General features: G+C 51.0%; 1 protein-coding gene across 1 annotated transcript; it reads right to left on the bottom strand.

Annotated features, from left to right (window-relative positions):
- Positions 1–2,933: 2,933 nt before the first annotated feature.
- Positions 2,934–16,368, bottom strand: C4H4orf54 (chromosome 4 C4orf54 homolog). Its single transcript, XM_066318455.1, has 3 exons — positions 16,345–16,368; positions 9,289–14,049; positions 2,934–4,934 (listed from the first exon to the last, which is right to left on the bottom strand). The coding sequence occupies exons 1-2, from the start codon at positions 16,366–16,368 to the stop codon at positions 9,298–9,300; spliced, it is 4,776 nt and encodes a 1,591-aa protein (XP_066174552.1). The 3' UTR covers positions 2,934–4,934; positions 9,289–9,297.
- Between the last annotated feature and the right edge of the window lie 1,199 nt (positions 16,369–17,567).

Here is a 17,567-nt window from a genome sequence, read left to right as displayed (position 1 = left end):
TTCACAACCCCAGGTCCCTTTGCAATTTCAGACTTCTGTGATGTTAACAAAGTGACCCAAGGCCTTCCTCTCTGTTCTACACACCCACTATTATTTTGTGTCTGTTTTGGTCACCCTTTATCTCCTGGTAACCCAGCTTGCTCCTGTTCAGCTAAGCCGGTGTGGCTGCGCTCTTCCCAGTTCATTCCTCCCTCTTCCCCATTCTTCCTTTCAACATCTGTTCTCATTCCAACCTTAAGTCTTTTGGGGCTGCCACATGTGTCATGTATGGGAATCACTGCTTAGACATCAGCAGTGAAGCCACCAATGATTTCCATTGTGGATGCAGTGCTAAGGTACAAATTCCAATGAATCTGGAAAGAGAAGGAGGGAGACAGTCACTAACACCAAAGCACTGTTTTACCAGTGAACTTCTGCTTCCAGCAAAGTGGGAAGGTCACGTAGCTGTGTTTTGGAATTATAAGCAAATTCACAGCAGATGTCTTCATATTGTACTGCTTGTAGATAAATGATGAGGTGGGAAGCAGTTTTCCTTTATGTATCTTGGGCATATGATTAAAAAACTCATTTTAATGAGCCCCTTACACACTGAAAACTGAGAAGTGAAAGTGTTCTTTTAAACTGCAAAAGCAGTAATTTAGTTTTCAAGTCTATTTTGGGATTTTTTGGTGTTTGACTTATGCTTTTTTAAACACTTGGACTTAACAACAGAAACCTTCTCAATCTCCATGAATATAGAAGGAACACACTAAAGCAGCAAAAGATTTTTCCTTAAACTAGTAATAGTTTAAGCAATAATGCTATCCACAATAAACTCATCTTTGCTTGTATTGCAATATTAGACAATGAAAATAACATAGAGAGTGAGCAGAAAAAGCTATTCACCCCACCAATTGCTCTCTCTGAACACATTACAACAGACAAAGATGCAGTTCTTTGGATACCCAAACACATACACCAGTCAAAGTTAGTTCACTGAAACTGGGGAGCTCTTAAATTATACTTGGGTAAAAAAAATAAGCAATGCCAAATTTCCTTTGTCCTAAGAGGAAAGAATAAAGAGAGATCAGGATAGAAAGAGACTTTCAATGCTGGGACAAACTCAGGGAGATTTTGAGTGTGGGATTTTTGATCTGCTCTCTGGTGAAATCCTTTCTTCTGTTGCTGTTTACACACTGAACCAAGTAATGCCTCTGTTTTCACTTGTTCTGCACCACAGCCAAGGTAACTTTGCAAATATACAACGAAGCAGGACTGCGGGCTTACTTGCAGTATGTCTTTTACTGAAAAATACATTTTATTTATCATAACATTCAAGAAAAACAAAACCCAACATAATACAAATGCCAACTCATTCAGTGACAAACTTTGGTACTTGGCAGTTTCAGGCAGTCTGTTCTCCTGTGGCTGTGATGCACTGAAGTGTTCCCACTGTGCAATTCCCAGAGCGACTCTGCCGTCCTTCAATCCCAGGCCCACGGCACCCTGCAGTGGGATCACTTTGGGTTTCAGCTACACACTTGCCACAGTGTTGTCTCCACTGAGAGCAGCTCTAAGAGTCCATTTCTCTCCAGTTACACATCTTCTGTTTCTTAATTCTTCCTCCACAGGCAACAATCATCAACACAATGTGTTCAAGGCATTTTCCCCCTTGCCTTACAGCCCACCTCTCTCTCATCAGACATACCACCCACATCCTCTTAACAGTCATTATTCTTACTTCACATTTTTACTTTTAAATATCTTTACACCGATAACTAACCCACCCCTTTAAAAATGAGAGGAAAAAGAATGGGGAGGGGAAAAAAAAGAAGAAATTAAAAAAAAGAAATAGGTGAAAAAAAAAGCACAAGCATTTTTGAAGCATGTGTTCTCAGGTTCATAGGCCACAAGTTAATGGCAATATATAAGCATAAGGAATGACACTTTGGCCATCAACACTAAAGAATAAAGGTAGCACTGAAAACAGACAAGGGCGGAAAACACCCCACACAACCCATAAATACATTTCAAATCATTCACCAATTGATTCACCAAGGGCTAAATTTGATACTGAGTGAAACAAACCCTGTTGCAAAAGAACAGAACAACATCCTGGTGGATCACTTCAGTCCCACTCAAACTTTTAATTGGATCCTGACCTAAAATGCATGGACAGTTGGTTGGTGCAGCCCTCAAACCCTGACAGCAGGGCTGGGAGGGAACTGGAGTGGTGCACAGGATTTTGCCCTGCTTTGCACATGGGGTGAATTTCAGCTGTAACATACTATGACTGCACCGTGAAACATATAATACTAGCAGCTTGTGAGCCCTGACTTGGAGGGCTTGACTCTAATCCAAGATATGTGGTTACACAGCACCCCATCCACTGGAGAAATTCACCACTGGGTATACATGGAGGAGCACCATATTACCAGAGTATTTTTCTGGTGACCTTTTGTGGCATCATCTGCTGGGTCCGGCTTGACTCAAGCCCAGAGTTCAGGTTCTGTAAAGTGAAAAACCTGGTGCTCAGGTCTGCAAGGCTCTCAACACTCTGGGATGAGTTCAGCAAAGCTTTGCATAGATGGGTGAAGGAAAAAATCCTTCCACTGAAGTCCCCAGGAATCTGTTAGATATCTGAAGTTGGAGATGCATGTGAAGGCCTTGCTGGGTTTGCGAAGCGAAGCACCTTGCAAAACTGACCCCTTGATGCAAACAAGAAGTCTTTTTAGTAATAGACAAAATCAAGTAAACACCGTTTGACATTAGGATTGACACATTCCACTGAAGTAATCTCCCCTGAGAAATAAACACCTGTTGGTATTCCCTCATTTCATTGCTTTCATCTCCACAGGCAGTAAAAATAAAACCCCTGCAAAATTTTCCTCCAACAAATACATGTTGAAATCCTGGGCACTTGTTTTCTATGCCTTTTTTTTTTTTTTTTCCCCTTTCAAGTACACTGGGTGAAACTGTAAACCTGAGGTTGTGTGTGCAAACCTATATCTTGTAAACTGCAACATGAAACTCTGCTCCGAGCACCGATATAGGAAAAGGTAGGACAGGAACATTTTGGAACAGGGATGCTAGTATTATACTGAATGTCCTGCACACCTGTGTGTCACAGGGAACCATCTACTCTGGTACCTGCACTGTCCTGCAGTCCCAAGTACTGTTCTGTTTAACACTGATACTCTAATCATGACACCTATGGACTTATCAGTCATGAGAAAGGTGGAGAAGCATTCATCTCCTTTAAGAGGCAGTCAGCCTGAATCCCAGTGAGAAGTTAAAGCTTGTAACGTAGACTGTACAGCTGAAGAGCACAGGGATTAGCCTTACATCATATGTGCTCTAGCTGGGCACACCAAGCTCTTTAGAAAGGGTTAGAATATTCACTGGATTTCCACAATGATGAAAATGAGTGAGAAATCGCTCGCTGTCTGCACACTTGTAGTGCATTTCATCCTGAGGGCAATTACAATTTGTGCCTGTAAACAAATATATTGCATTGAAATTACAATCTCACACTTATGGTTAAAGACAGTTCAATCTGAGTTTTCTGTACTATGTGAGTTACTCAAAAAAATGAAAACCCAGGGCTTATTTTAAAAATGGGAAACATTGAAACTTCCCTAGCTGCAGGAAACCTTGAGAACGTGTGGAAGAAAATCCTGTCTGTGGGCAAATGTTTAAATAAAGACTTTGGGGGTTTGCATTTAGACTTTAAAATTATAATCTGTTACCTCAAGAAAGTTTTATGTTATATAATTTAGGTTTGCTCTTACTTTTATTTGCTTCCCCAAATGCTTCACTTAACCAAAATTTTGGGCAGGAAACAGAATACTGAATTTTAGTTTTACTGTCGTAATAACAATTCTCTTTTCCTGACACAAACTAGTTGCTGGTAATGAAACAATCAGTTTGAGCAGAATTGGACATACAAATCACTGCACTGTCAGTAATCTTATTGTATATTTTATTGCTCAAAAGGTAAATATTTTCTTAGCAAATTGTAATCATAGCCCTCAGACAAACCTGTCAAACAGCTAAAGAAACAACTACATGGTACTGAGGCTGTAAAATTTAAAAATTCCTCTTGCAGGGCAGTAACTAGGATTTTGTTTCCAACAATATTGCAATTTAAGGAATAATAGACTGCAGTCTTAAAGAAAAAGAAATGCTGCTCTCTCCTTTAGAACCAGGATTTTAAAATATTACATTCAATTTCTGGTTTCCCAGTATTTAAACGCTGTCATAATTAAGGCAACTTGTGATATTCAACACAGTACAGAGGAGCAAACAAAAAATGAAAGCAATCAAATGTGTTTTCTGACATTTACACAGTTTGTTTTGAACCATGCCAAAATATAAACACTAAAGATAAATTTAACACTACAGCTCTCTTCATCTGCAATTCCAAGTGAGAAGCAAAGAGCACAAAAAAAACATCTGATGGCAACTTGTGACTAAAACCTATATGGAAGACCCTCATTTACTGCAACAGGAGAAAACGGAGGGCTTTATTTTATTTTTGAAGAGCTGCAGGGCTGCACTGGATATCACAACACATTCCAGGGACCTGAATGAAGCTGTGTGGTGATCCACACTGAAACACTGCTGCATTTACACCCTGCATTTTACAAACAGCTGTAGTGGCATTGCTACCATTAGCTACCAGCACAGAGGCAATGCCTAAAGCCTGCAGATTGGCTTCAGTACAAAAAGAACTTTGCACAAAATAATGCAGTAATTTAGTGCTGCTCACATAATTAAATGTAGGCATACTCCAAAACAGGGGGACATTTATGAGAAAACAAGAAACTTACATGCTTGTTTTGTATGATGAAGCAAAAAATTTGAGAAAACTGTAGAAGCAGTTTTTAGAATTAATGTTGAAGAGTTACCAAGTGTATTTCAAATTAAAGAGGCATAATTCTTCTTCCTTATCCCTGTGGAAGAAACAAACACACAAAACCGGAAAATCATCATTAATACAGATTGTTAGAGAGCTGCCACAACAATCTGAACAATCTTTACTCCTCTAGAGAAGTGCATAAACACCTTCTTTGTTGTCACACTATTCTTGCCTCTCATTTCCTAAGCCACTGCCAACAATCAGACAAGGCCAGCCAACTTTTTAAACTGAGTCAGTTGTCAGGCAGTCCTGGCTTCTTGAGCAGAACCCACCCTTGCTGCTCAAGGTGTGGAAGGTGCTGTGCCTCACAAGCCCACAGCTCCCAGCAGCTGTTCCTGGGGAAGCCCATGGCCACAGGTGGAAAGAGGGCAACGTGACCTATGCGGGATTTAAGTGATCCATCCGCTCAGTTAAAGACCTGGGCACTTTCCTTACCAACACAGCATCCAGCAGGGAATACATCAGGAAAGGGGGAACAAGCCATACCCACGTGCTCTAAGGTCTGTGGAGTTAACACTTAAATAGTGGCTCAGGAATCATCCTGGGCAGGAGGAGTCACTAAGGCCACCAGGAACTTTTATAGGTACCAAGTTGAAGTGTTTCCTAAGTAGCCACAGTTCTGAACACAAGGTCATGCTTACTTCCATCTGTAAACTGATTTACTAGATCAAATGTTAGAGCCTGTTTGGTTCTTGGAATATTCCAGTATTTCCCACAAAAAGTGGGATAAATTCTTTACTAAATTCTCAGCAAAGGCATCAGCATAAGTAAATCCTATGTACTGTGTAGTATACTGTAAGTTGACTTCTTGACTTAGTAACGTAGAACAGAATATCTTGCTGAACAGGGAACAAATAAAACTAAGTTTAAAATATCAATTTATGAACCTTTAAAAATCATTTTTATACACTATCCACACAAAATTAGTTTTTGAAGGCAGACATAGATTATATTATAGCAATTGGGAAGAAAACACAACTAACAAGTATATTTGCATATGTATTCCTGTACCTATAAGGTGTTTATGCTCATGGTTTAAACAGAACAGTGAAAAATACCCTTCTAATATTGGCAGTACAGTTTACTACATTTGCTTTCTACTTTGCTACCTGTTCTTTTCTCATTTATTTACCTAACATGAAACAGCAATTCCAGAGAGTAAGATGTGGAATAGATAGAAAAGTTAAAAATGCAATTTCATTCACTCATGCTGGGAATGAGCTCCTGTCAGGCAGTTCATGCTCTACAGGTTGGTTCTGTCTAGGCTTGGATTGTAAGATTGTTTGAACTGAAAATCAGCATCAAGGAAGGAGTGCAGCAGGCAAGGATGATGTTGCTAAAAATTCCCATTTACTGTGAGTGAAGAAGAGGGGGGAGAGAAGCAACCTCATGATATCACTCAGAAATAAACACGTATTTCTCACTATTTTCTGCATATCAAAACCTTAAGGATAGTTCAGAAATGACAGCTTGGATTTTGTGAGAACACAAATTGATGGGATCCATTTTATCCCAACGATTATGCAGAGAAGAGCAGCAGATGCAAAGGGAAGTACTGGAAGAGCAGCAGATGTACAGAGGATTTGGTGTCAGTCCACCACAGGCATCACACGATTACCAAAACTTCAAATCACACTGACCTCCCACAGGTGAGAGAAGCCAAGAATGAGCAGTTAGTAACACAGTGATACAGTTTGTGAATGAAGAGGTGAAAGAAATAGAGCAAAGAAGGGAATAAGATAATATGTGCAGTGCACAAAGAAATTCAGGAGTGGAGAAAAAGAGCATTCATTCAGCTCATTTTGTCTAGTTAAAAAAAAAAATAAAAGGACCTGAAAAGACAGCATTTTATTCAACTCTCACACTCAAAGGATGAAATCTGCCTGGTTTAAAATGCATTTTAGGATCTGCACAGCATTGCTGAAATAAAAAAAAAACCTTCGTCTGGTGTGAAAGCAACTACCTGGAATTAAAAAAGTTAAAAACTTTTTTCATCCTTAGATGAAAAGAGTTCATTCTTAGATTGACATGAAATTATACTGCTGTTCTTGTTAGGGGAAAAAAACCCACGCTGAGCAAACAAATGCTTTTCATTAGGAATGGAATAACAAAGGAAAGAGAAAAATAATGGAAAACAAAAGACAAAGTAGATAATAGAGAAGAAGAGAAAAAATTATCCATTGGCACATCAAAGTTATGTAGGTGAATGAAAATAACAGGAAGAAGAAGGCCACAGATGTGATTGCTCTCTGGCATATACCTAATTTTCCACTGAGGAATAAGATACAGGAATAACCAAAGTCTAATAACAAGTTAAACACATCCTGCAGCGTGCAGTTAAAATGATTTATTTTAAGACTGTCAGAACAGGTCAAGAGAAAAAAGTGCATCCATAGTCCAGCAGCAGGACGCTTCCCTCCACAAGTCTGAGACAGCCCAGAGGGGGCATCTCTGTCTGTATTAGACAACGAGGACCTTGGCACAATCAAAGATTGAAAGGATGGTAAAATTAAACTAAAGTCTGCACGCTGCTGAATGACCTTCTGTACTAGTATGCACATCTTTGATCACCAGTCTTTTGGGACAGCTTTCACACAGTTTTGCAGCAGTAGAGCTCTGACACAGCACAACAAAGCAGAGCTTCTGTTTAACTTCATCAGTGAGAAAGAGCAATTTGGTGAGAGTATCCCGTGCCTCACCAGGCACTGAAGGCAAGCTAAATGCATGATAACAGGATAACCCTCTGGGAACTGAGGGGCAGGGCACACCAAGAAATATGATGTTTTTCAATTCTAAGGAGTGACACAAGAAAAGCTGGAGGTTTTTGTTTAAATGGCTACTGTTACAAATGCATCTACTATATACCCCACCTTTTCCAAAACATCAAGTCTTTAATCTGAAATCTACCAAATTCCTTCTGCAAGCAGTCTCAATTCAGCCTCCAGACCGAACAGAAAACAATGAACCACTTTTTGCCATTACATCTAGGTCCTCTGACTTTACTGGCAAGATAAACTCAAGTAGCACAGCAGAGCTCAAGATAAACTGGCATGTTGTCTGTCCCGAGTGACCCATAAGGGCCGATGAAAACACCTTCATTTACAGCCAGGGTAAAAGAATGGCACTCGCAAGATAAAATAATTACAAGCAGAGAAGTAAGCATATAAATCACATTGATAAGGCTTCATTCAACAAATAATCTACTATGTAGTAGATGATACAAATAAAACAATAAAAAAGAAATTAAGGCAAAATAAATAACCCAAGTGCTGGAAGACAAAATTTACCCTCAAGCATGCAACTGGACAAAGCTCAGCACAAACTAGTGACAAACTTCTGACTGTTGCCACTCTTCCACTCTTTCTCTTTGCCTTCTCATATGCACCAAAAAACCAACTCTGTGAGTTCTTGGTACGCCACAGAAGACTTGGCAGCTCTGCCTAATACTGCACATGTTAAAGATGAGCCATGCATTCCAACGCAAGAAGCAGAAGGAGCAGTGACACCAATCCTGAAGGCACTTCTGTAATATTTCAGGTCTTTTAAAATGAAATGTCATCATTACTTGGTTATCTTGCAGAGGACATCCTGCACCATGCTGGTTGCTATATGCTCAATCCTGTGCCCTCCCCCTTGCTCCAGGATGGGTATTCAGTGCCCCTGCACACGCATCCCTGAATTGGGAGGCTGACCATGGGTTAGAGCCCCAGGTAGCTGGACACTCTCAGGACTCTGGCACTCCAAGCTCAGAGCTGCTGTGTAAAACTGTGCTTTGCAGCAGTGCCCCGGGGAGCCCTCCTGCAGCACAGGCAGCTGTGGGCACCTCTGCCCCTGCCAGCTGCCCCATGGCTCCAGGAGAGCTCACCTGGGACTGCTCCATGCATCCCTCACCCCATTAACAGGAAGGACCCAAAATAAGGGTTTGCTTCCATCACACCCTTCTCCCACTCTTCTTGAGGTTGGGGAGGAACAGGTTCAGGAGAAAGAGAGAGGTGCTCACCTCCCCTTGGGAGGAAGAGGTGAGAGGTGAGACAAGAGGAGGATGTGATGCCAGGACGCTTTCATGGCTTACAAGATGGGTCCAGCTGATGGATCCAGAGATGCCCAACCACTCTGCCATCCCCGGGAGTGATGGGACGCAGTGCAGCCATGGGGCTGCACAAATACAAGCTGTGTGATGAGCAGCTATGGTGTGCTTCTCTGAAACTGTCAAAAAAGAAGCTCCAGGGAATACTGAACTGCTCCAAGGGGTGTGCCTAACCTTTCTATATTTTATGCCCTTGTGAGGCCCCGTGTGCGGACCCTCTCCCCCCTGAGGAGAAGCTGTGGCACCGCTGTCACCTGGCCATTAACCGGCTCTGCCGTGCCCGATAGCAGCACGCACTCACCCGCGCTCTTCACCGGTGCTCCACCACAAAGCGCATGGTGGTGCCGTCGAAGGAGGGCGGCGCGACGAGCCGGGGGCCGGTGGCCGGCGCTGTGATGCTGATGACCGGCTTCGTCTCGGCCGCCCCGTGCCGCGGCGGCGGCGGGCCCTTGCTGGTAGCCACGTAGTAGGGACTCTCGGCAAAAGCCGCCTCTGGCGCGGCGGGGCTGCCAGCCTCTGCCGGGGCACTGGCTTCGCTGCCCGTGTGGGACAGCGGGCGCTGCAGGGCTCCGGCGGGCAGCACGGTGGCGGCGGGCAGGAGCCCGGGGTAGAGCATGTACGTGGCGCCATAGGCACCGGCGTTGAGGGCAAGGGGCGAGAGAGGCAGCGGGACGGGAGCGACGGCCGGCTGCTGGGGCACCGGCACCTCCACGTACTGCCCGGTCTCGGGGTCGAAGAGGCGCCGCTTGAGGGGCTGCTGCACAGGCGTGTCCACCAGGTAGTACTGCCCGGTGCTCACGTCCAGCAGCACCTTGCGCTGCGTCTGCGGGAAGGGCTCGGCCGCTGTGGCCGCGGAGGGCACGGAGGGCGAGAAGCAGAGCAGCGGCGGCGGCGCGGCGCCGGGCAGGGCGGCGAAGGGCAGCGGCGGGCGGTACAGGGCGGCGGGCGGACCCTCGGCGGGCGGCGGGGCGGCGGCGGGGGGCTCCTCGGCGGGCGGGGCTCCGGGAGGCGGTCTGGGGCTGCCGGAGGGCTTGGCCGTGCCGAAGGGCTGCAGGCCGCACAGCGCGGCCGCCGCCGCCGCCGCCGACACCGGGCTGGGGCGGACTCCGCCGCCCGCCGTCGTCCCCGGGGACGGGGGGGAGCCGGGCTCGGCGGGCGCCTTCAGCGGCAGGGACAGATAGTTCCCGCAGTCGGGGCCGCGCTCCGCATCGCCGCCGCCGCCGGCCGCGGGCAGCCGAGGGGAGCGCGGCGGTGCCGGGCCCCGGGGGCCGCCCTCGGAGGGCGCCTTGGCGGGAGCGGGGGCCGCGGCTCCGCCCGCCCCGCGCAGCGTCAGGAGGGCGCGGGGGGCGGCGGGGGGCTCGGCGCGGGGCGGCGGCGGGCCGCGCTGCCGCTGCCGGGCCAGGCTCTCGAAGGCGGCCGCCTTGGCCGAGACCTTGTCGGCGGCGCTGTTGGAGGGGCGGCGGGGCAGCCGCTCGCCGCTCGGCCCCTTGCCCGACGGCTCCTCCGCCTTGTCCGCCGGCGGCGGCGGGGGCGGAGCGGCGGCGGGTCGGGTCCCGGCGCCCCGCTCCTGGCTGGCGATAAGGGAGAGGACGTGGCTGTCGGTGATGGGCAGAGGGTCGCTCTTGCGCTTCCACTCGCGCTTGTTGAAGCTGTAGAGCTCCTCCATGCTCCGCACCGCCGCCGTCAGCTTCTCCAGCGCGTTCTGTACCGGCGCGGCCTTGCTCTCCTCCCGCGGGTCCTCCTCTGGTCCCCGGGCCCTCTCGACGGGCGGCGGCGGGGGCTGGTGCCGCCAGGGCGCGGAGGATTTGGAGACGATCTTGAGCACAGCCGGCTGGCGAGCATCGCTCTTGTTGGGGGCGATGGTGGCCACTGGCAGCCTGCCCGAAGTGCGGTGCACCAGGACGGTGCCCTCCGGGGGGCAGGCGGGAGCCCTGCCCGCCGCCTTGGCCCCCGCCTCGGTGGGCTTGGTGCCGGTGTGGCCGACCGCCTGGCAGGTGATGACCACGGGGGAGAGCGACCGGGGGACACCGGCGATGACCAGCTGCTGTCGCGGCTTCTGCTCCGGGCCGCCTTGCTCGGAGGCGCCGCTGCCTTTGTCGCTGCTGTTATCCCCCGAGTCGGCGCTGTAAGAGCTTTTGATGAGCTTCCGCACGTCCCGCACCTGGTGGAGAATCCCCTGGGCTCTGTATTTGCTGTCCCTCACGTCGCGCACCAGGAACTGTGGCACTTTGTCGTCGCCGGCCTTGGGAGGCTTGAGCGGCTGTCCCTTGCCCTCCTCCGGCGGTCGGCCTGCGATCTGCGGCGTCAGCAGCTGGGCGATGCTGAAAGCGGCGTCCCGGGGCTGCTGCACGCTGCCCAGGCTGATCTTGATCTCGGGGGCTTTGGGCTTGGCGGCGGGGGGCGAGCTGGCGGCGGCGGGCGAGGAGACGGCGGCGGCGGAGCACTTGGTCGCCCTCTTGCCGGGCTCCTTCTCCCGAGGAGTGTGCTGAATGGCGGGGACGAACAGGCGGGACATCTTGGTGGGCTTGCCGGCAGAGATCTCACCCAGGTCGGCTCGCCAGTCGTGCTTGGGAGAGAGTTTCAGCTTACCGACGGGCGCCCTCTCCTCCTTCCTTTCCGCCTCCCGCTCCTTCCAGGACCTGAAGGCGCTGTTCTGGCTGCGGAGGAAGGTGGCCTTGATGGCCTCCGAGGCGCTGCGCTTCACCTCGCACAGCTCCTCCGACAGCGCCCGGTCCAGGCTGCGGTTCCCCTCGCGGGGCGTCGACGCCTTGGAGGCCGGAGAGCGGCCCCCGCCGCCCTCGCCCGCATCCTCGGCCGGCGCCGCGGTGCAGTCCGAGCCGCCCTCCGAGTGCCGGGAGTTCTGCCGCTGCACGCCTCCTTCCCGCTGCCGCTCCCGGCCGCCGCTGCCGCCGGTGGGTTCCGGCTCCCGGCCCGCGCCCGGCCCGGTGTAGGAGGTGTCGGTGATCTCGCCCCGCTCCATCTTGAACTCGTGCTCCAGCTGCATCTTCTTGGAGATGACGTTTTTGAGGAGGCTGGAGGCGAACCTGGACTTCTTGCTGGACCCCTTCCCGCCGCCCTCCGCCGCCGGCGGCTCCCCGGCCTCGGCGGCATCGCCGAGGTCCAGCAGGGTCACCACCCGGGAGCCCGCCCGCAGCCGCCGCGGCGTTTCGACGTGGGCGATCTCCCCGTCGAGCTTGCTGACCACGAACTCAAGGGCTTTGGTCTGCGAGCGGCCGGAGCGCAGCAGGCTGGGCTCGGCTCTCGGCCCCAGACTGCCGCACTTGAGGTCCAGGTAGGTGGACCAGCGGTTGATGCCCAGGGCATTGTCGGACAGGGAGGCGGAGGAGGCGCGGGAGCCGGGGCGCAGGGTGTCGAAATAGGGGTACGCCAGGCTGCGGAAAGCCCTGGCCGTAAGGTTTCGCACCTCCTTGTCGGCATCGTCCAGCTCGCTGACGGCGCTGGAGGCGCCGCTCGAGTGCTCCCCTGCCCTGGCGGCCCCGCACCGCGTCTGCAGCCGCGCGGGCACCGCGATGAACTTTTTCGCGTGGTCGCGGACCGCATCCTGTTTTAAACTCGCACTGCGGTCGGGAGCCGCGGCGACGCGGAGACTCATGTCGCCTTCATGCTTGGCAGCGTAAACAGTGTTTTGCTTTCCGTGCACGTTGCTAGACTCATTTATAGCCCGGGAAGCGGCTTTGATTGATAGGAGAAGCTGGGCGCCCGGGCTCCCGCCGGGGCGGCCGGCCTGCTTGGACCGGCTTTCCCCCGAGCTGGCGCGCTTGTCCCCGCCGGGGGTGTCGTGTTCGGAGGTAAGGCTGACGATCTCGGTGCTGCTGGTGTTGTCGATGCTGTCCGTCTGGTTGTTGGGGTCGCTGGTGGTCGTGCTAAGGTAGCAGCTATTCTCCTCCTCCTCCGTCAGCGTGTCCCCCGGGGTCTCGTCGCTCCCGAAGGAGGCGTAGTCAACGAAGGAGTAGATCACGTTGTTATCCTCGAAGTCCCAGCGGGCGGCCAGCCCCGCGTCGAAGTCCATGTCGTGGTCCACCTCGCTGAGCTGGATCTCCTGCGTGCTGATATAGTGCGCCTCGTCGCGGCCGCCGCCGGGAGGGGTGCCCGGGGGGGCGCCGGGGGGAGTCGCCTTGCGCCCCGCGACCTCATCCTCCACTTCGCTTTCGTAGCCGAAAGAGGACGAGGAGGTTTTGCCCTCCGTCGACACCGGGTCGCCCATCGCGGGAAAGTCGTCCGCCTTGGTCACGGGCGAGGGGCAGGAGGAGGAGGAGGACTCCGGGCAGCCCCCTGCCTCCGGCGTCCCGCCGCTCCCCGCCGCTTCCACGGAGCCGGGGCCGGTGTCAGCTCCGCATTCCGCCGCCCCCGGGGACGGAGGGCGATCCCGCCCGTGGTCCAAGGATGCTGTCCCCGCTTCCTCCCCCGGGGTTCCGCCGCTCGCCGACTCGCCATTCCCGGTCCCACCGGCTCCGCTGTCCGGCGCGGGACCGGCCGCTCCCTCCGCGCCGCCGGCCGGGGCCAGTTCGGGCTTCTGGCGACTCTCCTCCGGCCCCTGCGGCGAGCCGCGGATCTCCACGTACGCCGCCGCCTCCTCCTCCTGGATGGGCGCCTCCGGGCCGGGGTGCGGGCCGGGGCCTGTGCTGGGGTCCCGTTCCGCCGCCGCGCCCTCCGGGCCGGCTCGGGGGCTGGCGGGCCGCTGGCCGGGCGCGTCCATGCCGGGGCCGTCGGGGCGCGGCAGTGGCCCGGGGGCGGGCTGGCACGTGCCGGAGGGGACGGGGGGGCAGCGGCCGCCCACGCCCTGCCCTCCCTTCTCCTCCTTGCCCTCCCCTCCCCTCCTCTCCCGTCCCCTCCTCCGCCCGGCGCGCCGGCTCCCGGCCCGGGCGGGCATCGCCGCCGGGGGGCGGAGGGGTCGGGCCGGGCTCGGCTGCCCCCGCAGCGCCCCGCGGCACAGGGCGGGCAGTCCGGGCACCGCGGGGAGCTTCCCCTGCACATCCCGGGACGGGCCCGGCTCCTGCGGCTTTTCCGAGATGGTCTTCACTTGGGCGGCCCCAGGCGCGGTCTGCACATACAGCGGGCGTCACTTAGGCCGGCTGAACGAAATCCTATTTTAAACATCTGTGTTTGATGGAATAAAGGCTCCCGGACACCCCTTGGTAGAGGCTGCCCATGCCTACCAAGATGCTGCCGGAGCTTCCCGGGCAGCCGGCACCGGCTGCAGGAGAGAACTCCCACGGCAAAGGGTGCGCGCGCAGCGTGTCAACAGCAAGTGCACCCTCGTTCTACACGCAGCAGTGGCTAAACAGCTATTTTCTTCCCTAAACTGTCCCCCTGTGTCCCTACTTTCAGGAGGTGTGATTGCATAGGGACACCCTATGGATGGCGGCCTGGCCCTGCACGTTTACAGTAGTCCAGAGAGCCACTGGTCTCCAAGAAATCTTTCTCTTTCCAAGAAATGCCGGTTTAGACATAACCAGCACCTAAGACCTATTAATAGGCATTTCTATGGCATGCCTGACCTTTGGTGGCTGAGAGCCTTACTGAGCGGTCCCCAAGATGACAAACCAAAAATCAGTTCAGCACCACGGAATTTTGAAAAGGCAAGCTGTTAAACACGGAGGAGGACAAACAAAGGAAAGCGACCAATGTTGAGGAGCAGCCCTCAGCTATACAATGCAGATAACGTCCTAAATTCCCAGCCTAAAAAAAACAACATTCCAAATTTACGGTACCTGGACACTTAGGTGAGCAAGCTGGCATTGGGGTGGTAACACTGAACTGAGGTGGGGAGAGTTGTGGAAATCCCTAAAGCGATTACCAGGATCCATGACCTCACAGCTGCATGCGCTGGCATGGTGTGCAGCTCTGCCAGGGATGCCACAGCAGTAGAGGAGGAAAGATGCAAAGCTGATGCCATCCCAGAAATCTTCCCAGCACTGTCCATGTCAGAATAAGGGTTTCCCAGTGCTCCCAGCTCCTCATCCCACTCTGTAGCCAGGCTGCTCTGCTGCCATCCTCCCTACGGGCTTGCACTGTTCCGGCTGCCTCCAGGAAAAATGACCTGCCTTCTTTACTGAACCCAGGTGGAGCCTTGTGAGGCTCCCTGCAGTAAGGGCAGGTTCATAGCCCTTTTCAGATAAGGGTCTCTGCTGCCGGCAGGAAAACAAGTGCTGTGGCTCCAGTTTTTAGTACTCTACGTAGACACATGGTTGTTTCTTAGGCTGTAGATTGACAGCATGGAAAGTATTACTGAAGCACCACTGATATTTTAAAAGAAAGACACATCCTTCAAACCTGGAGGGTTTGGAGCAAGTCGGGCCACGTGCAGTGAGGCTCTCCCCAGGCAGCAGGGATAACTGATTTCTATCCTTACTGAGTCTGTCCTGCCTCCAAGTGTGCTGTTAATAAGAAGCTGGGCACCAGCTTTTATGAGTACTAGGCTTCCTCAGCCTTAATCTTGGCCCAGGTTTGTGTAGCTTCAGCTCCCGTGGTACACACAGCTACTGCAGCTCTCTACAGAGCTGTGGTAAATGGTATCCTCATCCCTAAAAAACTTCACTGGGGTTTGTGTCCCATCCACATGTATTACAGGCTTGTCCCTCTGTCTCAAGCAACCACAATAAAATCATGACATAACTAGAGAAAGACAATATTTTAGCACATTATTAAGAGACATCTTAGTTTTAATTGATGATGGGCTAAGAGTATACCTTCAAATACAGTCCTTTCCAAATGCCTGGGATGCCAAGGAATGCATTTTAAACCCTGATCATTTATTGTACTTGGGTGACTGCTGCCAGCTGCAGCAGCCTGGCCTTCTGCTCTGCCTCTGCCTTCTACCAGATGCCTCCTCTCAAGTAAGGTCTCCACACCAAGTTCTCAGTGCCCCCACACGCTAATCTCCCAAACCAGGGTCTCACGTGTCAGTCTCTCACACCTTACTCTCCCCTCTACTGTTTGGTTTTCCTGCATTAAGGGTACACAGTGAATCAGATCTTTGCTCCCCAAACCTGCACAATTAAAAGTGGTGGTTTTTTGAGCACCAGTTGTTCATATATGCCTGCCAAGATCCCCAGACAGGATCCCCACCAAAATGAGCATTGAAACTTGACTCTTTATTTATCTATTTTTACAGTCTAGTTTCTAGCTATGGTCCTGAGATGGTTTTTTCTGCCCTTTTCCTTTGGTGGTATCTTGAACTTAATCTATTCAATCTTACAAACCCAAGTAATGACTCTCACAACTGAAGCAGAAACCACAATGGAGCACTCATGCATGTATGTTTATAACATAAATATGTCTCCAGCACAGGGAATTTATACCCCTGGTGACAAAAATACATACATAAAATCCACACCTGTTCTTCTCCACTCTCAGTCATGGCTAGCCCTGGAGGCCTGCATGCCTTAGGCTGTCGGATCAGGGTATTTCCCATGGCACTAAGACATTGCTACAGGGTACAGAGCCACACAAATCCTTATGCCATTTGTAAAAAGTGAATCTCTGACACCCAGCTTAAGTGCTCTAATCACTGGATGGTGTTAGAAGGGTGGGGGGGAAATGAGAAGGATTTCCTTCTCTTTTTTTCATATCAGAAATTTCTGCACAGATGTGGCGCCAGCTCCTCAGAGATGCTTTGCTGAGAGTCTGGCCCCGAGCAAAGCGTAAAATTCCATGGGGTTTAGGCTTAATGCCTTCTCCCCAGCCTTTCCTCTTAGCTACCATAGTGCCAGCTTTTGTAAAGCCTGTTTTGGAGGTGTCTAATAGCCTCCATGAATTGCATCCCAAGCTTGAGTGCACAGCTTGGAGCCAGGACTGACTCCCCAGGACTGCTCTCCTGTGGCGCGCCCTCACAAAGGATCAGAGTGCTTCAACAGCTTTGCAAAGGTGTAGATGATTTGGGGTTTAAGGTTTTTTTCTGTATCTATTACAGTTGTCAGAAAAACTCTACAGCAAGCAAAGTGATAGACCTATCTGGCCACAGGCAAAAGTCACAGGAAAACTGCAGCTCCATCACATCTTGCAAATAGCAATTTCTCTCTCTGTGCTGACATGACATCTCCACTGACTGATAATCAGATTAATGTGATTTGGTTAATAATGTGGGATATAAATAACTAAAATGTCATCCTTATGATTCTAGCCATATTCAGCTGAAGCATGCATTAGCATAGATTACTCACGTTTCCACCTTTAAATCTCTCTTACTCCCTAAAGGTACCAAAGTCTAAGATTTGTGCATCCAAATCTTTCATGAAGTGTTACTGAAGCTGTCCTCACAACCACAGAAAACCTGTATGTTTTTGTAACGTAGTAGATACTCTACTTTTAAACTCTTTCTGGCAGAAATAAGAGAAATAACAACACACTCTTTAACCACATTCTGTCCTTTGTTCATAGAGGTTAGGTCAGACAGGTCAAGGTGATGGGGAAAGTGCAGATAGGCTGAATTAGCTCTGCACCTTAAAATACGTTACTCATGGAGGTAGCAGGGAAGTGGGATTTAAAAGAGATTTGGGAAGAGGCACTTAAAAGCAGAATCAAGAGATGAAGAATGAAGTTAGGGAGACTGTGACTATA

The sequence above is a fragment of the Sylvia atricapilla genome, chromosome 4 (genome assembly GCF_009819655.1).
Source record: "Sylvia atricapilla isolate bSylAtr1 chromosome 4, bSylAtr1.pri, whole genome shotgun sequence".
Taxonomy (NCBI): Eukaryota; Metazoa; Chordata; class Aves; order Passeriformes; family Sylviidae; genus Sylvia; species Sylvia atricapilla.
This window is presented reverse-complemented; position numbering and strand designations above follow the sequence as displayed.